Genomic DNA, 12,163 nt, shown 5'->3' with positions numbered 1-12,163 from the left:
TTCTCAGGCAAAGTTCAGATTTAATGTGCACAATGTTGGAAAAGCATTGACACTCCACAATTCAGCAATACTTTGTGTTGATTTATTACATAAAATCCCAATGAAAAAAAAGTTTTGATTTTGTCTTGGTTCCTCTGACTGCCACTTTCTCCCCTCACAGGATGGCTGGAACCAAAACCATTTCATCACCCCAGTGTCAACACTGGAACGGGACAGGTTCAAGTCCCAGCCCACCCTCGCCACCAGCACCGTCCAGATGTCTCCAGTCAACCACCCTGGTACGTTGTGGTAGCTTCGAACCCTGCAGCCAGGCAGCCGCAGTGAAACAGGAGCTGTGAAAATAAATATGCAATTTCTTTTCTCTCTCTCTCTCCACAGCCGCCAGTGTCACGTCATCTCCGGCAATGTTGGGCATCAAAGAGCACAGAAGCTCAGTCAGAGATTATCAGAGAACTCATTCAACTATGCAGTTTTATAATTACCAAGGAGACGGCAGTATTCACAGAAAACAGTATACAGGTACTTATCTAAAAGATGGTGAACTTTAAAAAGAAATCTAATTTAAGTCGTGAATTATCTGCTCTATACTTGAGATCACTTTTTGCTCATTTCCACACGCCCATTTCGTTATCTCCTTTAATTCTCCCTATTGCTCCCAGCAGATCCACTTTTATCTCCCCACTATGAGCCCTATGACAATTGGTCAGTTTAACTGAGAGCTGTTTGTCCCTACAGCACTAAAGTCCATTTACTATCTAGAAGCAAGAGCTTCACTATTGTGCTTTTAACACATTAGGTCCTAGTGAGTCATATGTCAGGGCAATCCAGACATACAGCATCCAGACGACAGCCCTCACCAGCCTCCACTGGCTGGTGGGATCAGGAAGCGGGCAGAGTAAACAAGCAAAACTGCAGCCTTGTCAATTCATGTTCTGGGCAGGGAAGTGGAAATTGAGTTTCTGGATTCCACCAGGTTGATAAAGTGCCAATGAAAATGCCCATCCCCGATGGTTATGTAAACTACAGTGCAGCACAGGCCAACCCCATTATTTGGTGGTATTTCTCTCCAGTGAAGCACGGCCCATTTGATCCTACTCCATCTAAATACAGCCATTTGCCCGTTGGGGATGTGCAGACTCTTTCTATGATATGAAATGAGGTGTTTTTGTATTAAATTCCTCCATTTTATTCACAGCAGCAGTAACTTTATTGTTTTGTGTGGTTTTTTTCCAGGTTCTGGCAAACCGTCTCCATATTACTACTCATCACCCACAAGAGAGGAGCCCAGAAGATCACAGGTGAATATAATATTTCTTCATAAAAGTCTGGTCAGACCTCACACCCTCTCCATTCTTAGCAACAACACAAGCGCAAATGAAGGAATAAACTTGTTTTATGTTTGTTTTTGTTTTTTTAGGTCATTTATTTATTGATTTACTTTTTAACTTGGTTCTAAAAACCAAGCATGACACATTAAATGTATTTAATTTTACTTCACAGTCTTTCATTGTAGCCATAATGACTAACTCATAGCCGAGGCTTTTTCACTCTCAAATGTTTTATCATGTTGCTCAATCAGACATCTCCACATTCAAAATTTGACACATTCACAGTCACTTTGACCATCGCTGTCTGCCACCTTGACTATAGCAACATAACATTGGTCAGTTGTTTCTCAAATTTTTGAGGATAAAAGTTGTCCTTTTATTTTAAGTTCTATGTGGACAATTTGAAGGGATATAAAGACAAATATTTAAAGTAAATTAAATCAACCCTCATTGTAAGGGAAAAAAAAGTGAAGCTTTCCAGTTCATCTACGCCACTTTATAAATACAAAGACCCTGTTACGCATTCTGCTGCCGTTGCTGGGAATAACCCAGCACATCAGCCATTGTGTGAGCAAGAGTGAATGTGACTGCTGGGATTGGGATGTCCTCTCTGTGTCTCGGGCAGCTGTCCCTGCAGGACACGTCCATGTGTGCCCATTCAGATAACAGACACGAGGAGAGGAAGGCATCAAGCGTGTGAGCGTGCTCCGGGAGTTGTAAACATTCCTAGTGGTAGAATTAAATGTAAATCATAAAGTATTTTTGAATTTAATTGGATTTGAAAATAGTCAAACTAGAGTTACCAAAGCTAAATGACAATACCTACATTGGCAGATCACATCAAACTGAATATCAGAGTATATGTACGTACCAGATTATGTGGGTACTAAGTTAGAAAGTCCATAAAGATTCCTTTCTATTTTATGAAGAAATATAAAGCAAACCCTAAAGCAGTTAGGGTTTGTATAGACTTAACTTTATAGTTAAGTCTATACAGTAAAACGGTCACACTTCCTTAAGGATTCTGGCTTCCATAATGCTTTATTCTATTTAAAAATGAAGAAAATAACTTACTTACATTTTAGGATGCTTAAGCAAGACATTTGCATTTCAGAATCTGTAGGCTGCAGACTCCAGCACAATGTCACATTCACAGTAGACCCAGCCCACAACAAGACATTAACAAAGTAAACAGGGTTCCTGTGGGTTCTTCAGGTGGTACATCAGAAACACAGTGTGCTCATCATGATGGGTTTGTGTTCCTTAACTGTTCTGAGCATGCACAAAGCTTGTGTGATGGTATCCTGGTGCCTAGCTTATCAACGAAGTGTGTGTTGTGTGATGACAGGCTTTTCTGGCCTCACACCAAAGCAGCATCCAAACCGAGTCTATTTTGGGCTGGTATTTTATCTCAGCATTTTTGCTAGTAAACGTATGTTATCTATATTAACAGCAACATCAACAATTTATGACTCTGAGACCTCACTAATGAACAGAACAGTTGGATCTCATCTGTATAAAAATGATAAGTCATTATGATGGACTCCTTGGAGTCTATCCAAGCAGATGTACATTAAGTAAAAAAAAACATTAGGGCCAAGAATACAGCCTTGAGCAATTCCACTGGAAAGATTTGGCATTTATGACATGACCTGATTCACATGATACCAAAAGATCTCCGAGAATGGTAAAGATAGAAGTAAACACAAGAGGTAAAGTCTCCCCTGTCTGCTGCCAGCAGAATCCCCTTGGAGATGTTCTTGGAGTTCATGGAAACCACAAAGTGGTCTTAGATTTGGTGATGGGCTTCTAACTGTGAACACTGCATTTAATCAAGGAATTTAGAGTAAATTCATTTTAGAAAAACTTCATTAATACAAATCCTAAGAATGAATTAACGCAAGGCCTCCCCGCCTCTTTTCTTGCAGGCTGTGTATTACACAGAAGAGCCGTGTCGAAGGAATTACGACACATACAGGATGTACCTGCAGCATCCTCACGGCTACGACGATGCGTATTTAGAAGAAGTCATCACCTACCCTCCTACAGCAGACTACAGCTCCCAGCCTCATGGACTGAAATCCACCTCTAACTATGTGGACTACTATGCTAGCACACGGAGGCCTTCCTACAGGGCAGAACAGTACCCAGGTTCTCCTGACTCCTGGGTATAAGTCCGCAGACGGATCTGCTGTACAATCTTGAGAACATTTTTCCAGACCGATTTCTTCTTTCACCCTGCAGCAGAGGCAAGGAGCAACACAGGAAACTTCTTTCATGAACTTGGCTTTATGAGTGTGTTTGTTTTAAAGTGGATGTGCTTGTATGGAGAGGTGAGTTCAGCAGAGCGGCAGCAGATGGAAAGACGGGATGTGTGCCAAAGAGGGAAATCATGGAATGTTTTTAAAGATTATTTTTCATTTCAAGAGTAAGATGGAATCATGGCAGGGGGAGGGTGGGGGTGACGTCGAGGGAGAATCCAGGACACTATCGTGAGAAGACGTGTGTCATGTCGTGTGTAGATATTAGCTTTAATTATCTTCAAGGAACTCATAAGTGTGAGAGCATGGTTAAAGGTGTGAGTCACGTTAGCGAGGGTCCGCGGTACGAGTCAAGATGTGGGGGGGAAATGTATGTGCTGAAGCCAAAACGGATCATGAACTCATTTGTAAAGAAATAAAATAAAAAATAAAAAAGACTAATTAACTAATGATGTTAGATTGTACAGAGGGATCAAAGTTTATCTGTACTTAATGTCGAAACTGTGTAATGCAATGGAGTCTTGTACATTTCTTTGATTTTATTGTAAATACAGACAAAAATCAGCATTACTTTGGTTTACACATTAGCACTGGTTAAAAGACTAAACAACTTGTGCCATGTTCTAAAGATATATAAATATACAGATATGTGGAAAAAGATGGCATCGTGACAACTATGTGAACAAAATAAAAGGTCATTTTTGTTTTTTAAACCAGTTGTGTGATTCTCCTTATTCTAACAAATGGCGTGGAAGTGTTCAGAGAGACCTGAGGGCCGTGCCCTCCTACAGTCTGAGGGTTTCATTTGATGTTTGCACAGACGTGGGTGAATGAAGGAGGCTTTGAACCATCTGTAAAGCTCCTGATGCTTTATGTACTCTAAACCCAACCCAACACTAAGCCTGCACCTGTGCAAAGACATCATTAAAATATATATATATAAACTTAAATTGTGGTTTTTTTAAACCACAGGATTATGCTCATGAGTGGTGGCTTATTTGTGAAAATGTCTGTAAGTTTTAAGTTTAAAATATACCTTCATGATGTCAATATTAGCATCGTAGGTACAGCGTGGGACATATTTATTGTGCAGCAGATGCTTTAAAAGCACAGAATCATATTTTATTTCAGACAGATGATCTCCGCAGCAAAACGTGGCATCTTGAGGTCATCAAGTCTCCATAGCAACCAATGTAAGCCTCCTGTAGGCCTGACGGTTGTTTGGGATGTTCCCGTTCTACCATAACAGATGTAAATGTATGTAGTTTACTAAACTGCTGACACTTTTAACTGGACTTGGGTTCTTTGGTCAGACGAGGCTAATATTGAGTTTTAAAAGCAACAAACCAACTTGATTTAGTGAATAGGTGGGAAAGCATTTTGGGGTTTTTTCATGGCAGAGGATCTGTGATGCTCTGGGCCAGTTTCTCATCAAAAGACACATCTGATATGTTAGAAGTCTGGAAAGTAGAAATAGAAAATTTTAGAAAACCTGATTGTTGCTTTTCTACAATAACACAAACCTGTCATCCACCTACCAGAACAAGACAATTTAAAAGCTGTGCAAGCAAAAAAGAGCATATTGGAAAATACTGCAGCAGTGTCACAAAGGCGACCGTCTAAACTCTAGGCTGGAAATTCATTATTTCTGCATGCATCACTGTGCTCCTTCAAAAACTACAAGTACTATCCTTTAAAACCACAATATGTCCCTAGACGTGTTGCATGCCTGTTTATTCTTGCATTTTTTACCTGGCAATCAATTTTTTCTATGTATTTTCTATTAAATATACTTTTGTTAGTTTCCATGTCGTGTCTGAGTATGTGTTATGTTCTTTATGTTCACATGTTCAGTCAATTGCAACAAAGCAATTGACTGAACAAGGGAAACATTTGGAGCTCATCATGACTGCAAATAGAAAACACATTTTTCACTTTATTTGACAAAAGCAGGGATTTGTCCATATAAAAACTTTGTGGATACAAATTTTTCACCAGCTTTCCTGTTTTTTGTTGTTGTTGTTGTTTTTTCAGATTGCTTCAAATGAAGAGGAACTTCTTTTTTAGCATTGTTTTTGATCAGCTGCCTGATTAATGAGGGCAGAGAGATGCTCTGGAAAAGGTGTGGCTGAAAGAAATGTGAGCTGAAAGGAATTATTACTTTCCACGATAAAACACGTAAGGTTCTATTTGTACTCTACCAAAAATAAATGTATCCACCTGCAGGTCTCTTTCTAACAACTTGCTCAAGTTCAGCTGATGCTTTCAGTTTAGCTTCTTCGGACCTTATCATGAGCGAGGGATTTCACATGTAACTAGATCTAATAAAACTTATCTTATAGAACTTAATGACGATGCAATGAAGTCAGATACACTACGACATCGTTGTTTATGGTCTTTCATCAGATCAAGCCTCACATGAGCACCGAAGCATCCTTTTTTGAATAAAAAAACAGAAGAAAACAATATAAGTTTTCAAAGAAAATTCTAGGAGAAATCAGTACAGACTTGACTGGTTCATAAACTTGCTGGATGTTTTTTTTTTTTTTTTTCCAGGATTGCCTCTTTCCTTTTTTTCTTTCGCGGATGTTTTTAGGCAGCCAGTGTGAACGTGCATTACTGTCATCAAGTGGAAATGAAATTGGTGCCAGAAGAAAACAATCAAATTCATATTGAGGTGAATTCCATTAACTTATTAGGTGACCACTTAAAGAAAATGGTTGCACTAGGCTTTATGGGTACCGAGGTGAAAGCTGACAATTTTTCATGTGTTTACTTGTAAAATAAATTTTAAAAAAAGTTTAAAAATTATGGGTAACTTAATTGAGGCAAGCCTTGTAGTTGGAGAGTTCTTGATTTTGAAAGTCACTGTCGTCTAAATGCCAACAATGAAAAAATTCAGTGCCAATTTTAGTTTCGTGAATTCAATACATATTTAATAACTCACACTTCTTATTTTATAGAATATTAGTCTAGCACCTATGAGTAGCTTTGAACGGAACCTGGTTTGTGAGTAAAAGACCAGAGAAAAATGGTGAAATGGCCTTTTCTTAAGTTGCCTCCCATTTCATAAGATTCAGATCTATGTCAAATGGAAATTTTAATTGTATGTCTGGAAAAGTCAGAATATAAACAGAGGAAACCTTTTCAGGTGAGATTACTTTTCTATAGGCCCATTTGGAAAAAAGCCACAGCTTTGGTTGGCTATGTGCATAATGTCTAGAGCATATCACTGAGAGGAAAAAAAAAAAACTTAAGATGAGAGGGAAGCGACTTTTGCAAGAAAACTACACGTTATTAACAACAAGTGAAACAAACTGGTTGAGTGTTTGAGAACACTCAACCAGTGTTCTTCTGGCTTCATTTCTTCTGGTTTCAGTTCTTCTTAAATAGTTTCAACATCTGTTTGTTTTTAAAGAGAGAGAGAGAGAAAGATTGAAATGATGGGCGTGTCTGCGGCTTCCTGTAGATTCTGAGCATAAAAACAAGCGAGTGGGCGTTCACAGCACTTTGCTGCGGATCTTCTCTGCGCTGCGGAAACTTTCCAACAAAATGGTGCAACAACTCTCCAAATCCGGAGCAAAAGACGCTCATCTGCTCAAAGCTGGGCACCCGCCAGCAGGTAAACAGATGTTCACATCAACTTTTGTAGGTGCTTGTTTTGTTGTTTTTAGGTTTAATCAAAGCGTTTTTGTCCTTGTGCTGTCTGACCCAGATACACAGTCATGCAGAAAAACAAACAATAGCCCGACTTTGCTGCTGCGGTTTTGAAATAGTTCTGGTTTTCAAGTTTGTTGGGTTGCATTATTATTAGTCCACCTCTCTGCAAGACGTTTTGCTGAAAAGCGTCCGGATGTTGTCGGATGTTTTTTTTTTTTTTGCTTTTAAAGGCCTTGTGGCGTAAAAAAAGCGTGACAACTCCGCTCCTGCGGGCTCAGTTTGCACACAAGGTGTTAATCAGTTTACTGCGGCAGCTTATAGTTTCTAATGCTAATGCATCGAGGTTTCAAATCTGCCAAGATCCAAAATATAACTTTACTCATTTATTTTTTTAAAACATGCAACTAAAATTAAACTTGTGTAAATATTTAAATACACAAAATCATTGAAATGCACATTACTTCAGAAACCCATTAATTAAAAACAGTTTAGTTCATCTCAGATAAATCAAATTATTCCGTACATATCTTTGTTCTGCTACAGTCCTTCTCGAAATGATTTTGGGCTCGTCAGACACTCCCCCTTGCGAATGATTGGTAAACCTGTTATTGCAAACCAATGGGCTCCTCTGTATCCATCTTAGCCCCGCCTACTGATTTAAAACTCATTCTGCAACTCGCGTTCTTTCAAACTTTCGAGTAACCCAGCAGAATACCTTAAATGGCCACATTTTAAAACAAGTTACATTTATTTGTACATCTAATGCATAAAGTCAGAACTGAAATGAACACGCCTTTTATATTTTATCGTCGTTAGTGAAGGCAGGAGGAAAACGAGTTGCCAAGAAAACCCTGGAGGACGGATCTGCCCATGGGACTCCTGAGAAAGAGACAAAGAGGTCTGATAAACTCAGGTACAGCCCTCTGTGCACTGAACACGCCACCGCCCTGACTGAATTAAGAAGCCTTGGCTAATTAAGTGAATCTCGTTTGTTTTTCTTTTCTTTTCTTCAAACCTGTGCAGCCGGTCTCTTGCCACCTCCAACAGGATGCAACAAGTCGGGCTTCTTCTGACTGGGACTCTTGACAAGGTTAAAAATAATAATAATAAAACAGAATCTATTTATTTGGCTTGCCTAATTGAATTCCGTCTAGATTTCCATAGTTGCTAATTTATGAAAACCTCTGCTTGATATTTTACAGCTGAGTCATGACTTTCCAGAGACCCCTGTGAGCGTGAGGCACAGCAAGGTGCGCCCTGCTGTGGAAAGGTCTCACTGCCCCCGGACCTTCTGCATCCAGCAGCCCAGGAAGTGGTGAATTTGCCTAAGAATACCCCAGAGCCTGTTGTGTTCAGTCTGTTGTCAAACGTTAAACTCTTGAGGGGAAGTGGCAGGTTCTCTGTGAGGTGCTGATTTAAACCATTTACCGTTTAGAAGAAAAACAACTTTCCTTTTGTGCTAAGCTTTTGAAGAAGAATCATGATGTTCAGCTGTTTTTTTTTTTTTTTTTGTTTTTTGTTTTTTTAATCTTTTTGAAAATGCTGTAATTTTGCTTGCTGACTTTTTATGGGGGGAATGCATGGCAGATGGGTTAAAGTAAGTTGATTAATGGATTAGAGGCATGTAGGTGAAGCTTAAAAAGCCTCTTCTTTTGTTTATAGGCTCTCTACGTTAAACTCTGCATTGTAGATTTGTATAAAAAAATAAATATGCTATTGCAGCTTGTCTTTTTTTTTTCTTTTGTGTGCAATTTCCATTGAGTAGAGACGCCCACTAGATGGAGCCAAAATACAATTTCTAAGCTGGGGCCGAGAACAAAATGCATACAGTACGTCTAACTCTCAGTACTCTACAGGTATCATGCATGTTTGCTCCAACACATGGAATTGAAATGACTGGATTAGCTCTGCATAAGCCAGTAATCTGAATGGAGAACACTGTGCATCTGATGTGAAATGGAAGTTTAATTCTTTATTTATGTTCATGAACCTGGCCAATACATCTGGCAAGTAAATCATGCAGGTTTCTAAAAGAATAAAATAAATGTGATGCAGAAAATGATGAAGATTTTTAACAGGCTAGCTTTGTCTTAGCAACAGGGAATTTGAGAGGACAGTTGACTTTTCCCACTTCGAAGTGGAAAACCTCTTTTTCAATGTAGATCTGGTCAAGAATTCTTGACCAGATCTACATTGAAAAAGAGGTTTTTCATGTCAATGCGACTTTCCTGGTTAAATATACAATTGGGGATTAGCTATGGTTAAGAGGAAACAAAGGAAAGACATAAAATATGTTCACATTTTACCTTCCATGCGAAATCTGCAAAAAATTAGTTGGATTAGAAAACTGTTTAGCTATTGTTGCAGAGGCTCATGGAATAACTCTCACTTGCAAAAAATGCAAGACTTGGAAGTTTATCTTATATAATGATGCCAGAAAGGGCATTAAACAGACCACGAAAAAATAGGGAGATGCAGAATGACGTCTCTGATTTTTACCACAACAAAAAACGATGTTAGGACAAGCAGCATGTTTAGTTCTATGCAAGAAAATTTATTTGACTGTCAGTTTTGCATCAGAACCACTTTTTAGTGGCAAATCTGAAAAAAAAAAAAAAAAAAAAAATCACACCATAAAATTAGTTCTACAACTCTAAGGATTATATTCTGTTTGGGATTTAGGATGCATCTTCTCATCCTTTGTGTATCCCACCTCTTGTATAATAAATGTAATGGAAAAAAAAAAAAACTCTTTGTTTTGAATCCAAGCTTTTATAAGAAACCTGCAGAACTCTTTTTGGCAACACTCAACTTTGCAGCTCTATGTGTCTGACGGGATTAGTTAAGACCTTGTAAGTTTGAAAATACATCATCTCCTCCAACCCCACCCCCAAAATCAGTCTGTGCCCCGTTTCTGTTTCTGTGGACAGATCCACAAACTATCTGCTCATTTGTTTGCTGGGAACATACACAACAGTCGCCTTGTGAACACAATGTGCTGACATCAGATCCCTCTGTGACCTTCATGCTGTTCGTGCACGCCTTTGATGCCATCTGTGTGCAAAGTTGAGAGACCTCCTCAGGTCTGTTTGAGGAGTCAGAGCAGCCGGTGGTCCCCTGACCTGCAGGCATGGGGCATTTCACTGCCAATGAGGGCCCATGAGGGGCCCTGGAACTCACATCGCCACAGCAGAGAAAATCCCCCCTCCCCCTATGTGGTGGCTTTGTCACAAGGGATGATAGAGAGAAAAACATGATGCTGACGTATTCCCATCATTCTTTCAAATTGCATACAATTGTATTGCCTCCAGAGGGCACCACATACAAGGACAGAACAGCATGGGTGGATTTACAGAGACACCTTGGCTGTTCATGCTTCATCCAATAATGCTCTTTTTTAAACACCCCTATATATTCACAGAAGTAACAGTTAATTTTCCATCCTTCTCAGACTCAGTATGACAATTGATCATACTGTTACAGTGCATTTATCTTGTTTAATCAATGTATTGATCTATTACCTGGGCAAAAACTGTCAATGCAATCAGGAGAGAAAAGAATAGCTCGGTTGAAAAGAGATACTGGATCAATACTAGCTACATCCAAAATTATAACATTTGCATTTCACAAATGTTCAGAATATGAACATTTTATTACACTTGATTTGCGCACAATAAATTGAGTCATTGTGACTAACTAAATAATACTGTTCTTTTGATTATTCCTCTCTAGAGACAGGTAAATGTCAGCCTATGAGACGGTTTAGTCACTAAAATCTTAAGACTAGGATGTTGGTTTTAGTAATTTGAGGGGGGGGGATAAAACCATTAAAAAAAACTACTACAACAACAACAACAAAGACAGCTCAGTGCAATTTGCATCTGAAAGTAAACTAACGGTGTTTCAGTTCCAAGTTTAAAAAACAATGTGAAAGATCTGCAGTGACAAACTAACTACTGTCAGCAAACACTGAAGCAATGCTTTCACAAAGGAAGGTTGTATTAGTATTGTGTGCTTGAAAGTCTCAACAGGATAGAACAAATTTATGAAGTTGGGCTGCATTAGTTGGCTTTGCTGCCTCGCAATACGAAGGTTTCACATAAAACATGTCTGTTCTCCCTGTGCTCATCACATAGTCCAGAAAGATGGCTGCCACATTAACTGGTCTCTGTAAATTGCATGTACATTGCATGATTAATTACCATACCATTATATGCTTTATTTTTTGTGGCATGACTACACTGTTTTTCATTTGTACATTGAAGAAATATGTGTTTGAAGATATTGTTTCTAATGAAAACCATGTATAGTTTTTGTTTGTTTAACAGAATTTCTTTGCTATCTATGGTGTATTTCTTTTTAAAGAAGTAAAGATTTCACCACAACATTTACCAAAAATAGATTGCTTATCTAAAACTACTCTGAAGGAACAAAAAAAAAAAGAAAAAAAGAAGCAAATTCTGCTTTTTGTTTATTTGGCTTAATCACAGATTGCACAAAAATCAAGCTACCTCAGGGGCCTGAGGAAACGAAACGAACCTATGCAAGTGAAGCTTTATTTGAGTTGCAGGGCTTCAGATTTAAATCTTTGGGCCAAAGCTTGACTCAGATGAGTCCCGAAGCCATACTATAAACTGAAGGAAACAATGATTGCCTGCAGAACTTAACACTCCTGTTATGTTGTGGGTCAAATTGACCCAGGAACGTTATTGCTGCACCTCAGAAACGAACATAACAGGAGGGTTAAACTGTTCACTTTCCATATCTGTGTGTGTGTGTGTGTGTGTGTGTGTGTGTGTGTGTGTGTGTGTATATATATATATTTATATATGCCGGAAAACAATCCTCTGACACTATATGGACAGTGACCTCACAGGCAACATAAAGTAAATGGTCAGTACAAGCTGAGGTGTG

At 38.8% G+C, this 12,163-nt stretch overlaps 2 protein-coding genes across 6 annotated transcripts in view; both read left to right on the top strand.

Annotated features, from left to right (window-relative positions):
* Nucleotides 1-4,302, top strand: part of pkp4 (plakophilin 4) — a 92,945-nt gene extending 88,643 nt beyond the window's left edge. For all 4 annotated transcript variants that reach the window (XM_088001359.1, XM_014996953.2, XM_014996960.2 and 1 more), the window contains exons 19-22: nt 161-278; nt 379-519; nt 1,234-1,298; nt 3,257-4,302. In XM_088001359.1, the coding sequence (XP_087857485.1) occupies nt 161-278; nt 379-519; nt 1,234-1,298; nt 3,257-3,502 (570 nt within the window). In that variant the 3' untranslated portion in view covers nt 3,503-4,302. The remainder of the gene's footprint in view (nt 1-160; nt 279-378; nt 520-1,233; nt 1,299-3,256) is intronic.
* Nucleotides 4,303-7,056: 2,754 nt separating this feature from the next.
* Nucleotides 7,057-8,970, top strand: LOC106906372 (death-associated protein-like 1 homolog). 2 transcript variants are annotated; one of them, XM_014971628.2, is made up of 4 exons: nt 7,057-7,211; nt 8,066-8,147; nt 8,273-8,339; nt 8,452-8,970. In XM_014971628.2, the coding sequence occupies exons 1-4, from the start codon at nt 7,142-7,144 to the stop codon at nt 8,566-8,568; spliced, it is 336 nt and encodes a 111-aa protein (XP_014827114.1). In that variant the 5' UTR covers nt 7,057-7,141; the 3' UTR covers nt 8,569-8,970. The 2 variants fall into 2 exon arrangements, with proteins under 2 accessions (XP_014827114.1, XP_014827113.1); XM_014971627.2 differs by having other exon boundaries at nt 8,066-8,162.
* Nucleotides 8,971-12,163: the final 3,193 nt, after the last annotated feature.

The sequence above is a fragment of the Poecilia mexicana genome, unplaced genomic scaffold, assembly GCF_051168715.1.
Source record: "Poecilia mexicana isolate PSO_F unplaced genomic scaffold, ASM5116871v1 scaffold_2, whole genome shotgun sequence".
In the NCBI taxonomy this organism is placed as follows: Eukaryota; Metazoa; Chordata; class Actinopteri; order Cyprinodontiformes; family Poeciliidae; genus Poecilia; species Poecilia mexicana.
This window is presented reverse-complemented; position numbering and strand designations above follow the sequence as displayed.

Excerpts from the sequence above, each read along its gene's own strand:
- LOC106906372 (XM_014971627.2), top strand. The coding sequence starts at position 7,142 with ATGGTGCAACAACTCTCCAAATCCGGAGCAAAAGACGCTCATCTGCTC. Across the intron at positions 8,163-8,272 it reads AAGAGGTCTGATAAACTCAG|CCGGTCTCTTGCCACCTCCA; the intron begins GTACAGCCCTCT and ends AAACCTGTGCAG. Across the intron at positions 8,340-8,451 it reads TGACTGGGACTCTTGACAAG|CTGAGTCATGACTTTCCAGA; the intron begins GTTAAAAATAAT and ends GATATTTTACAG.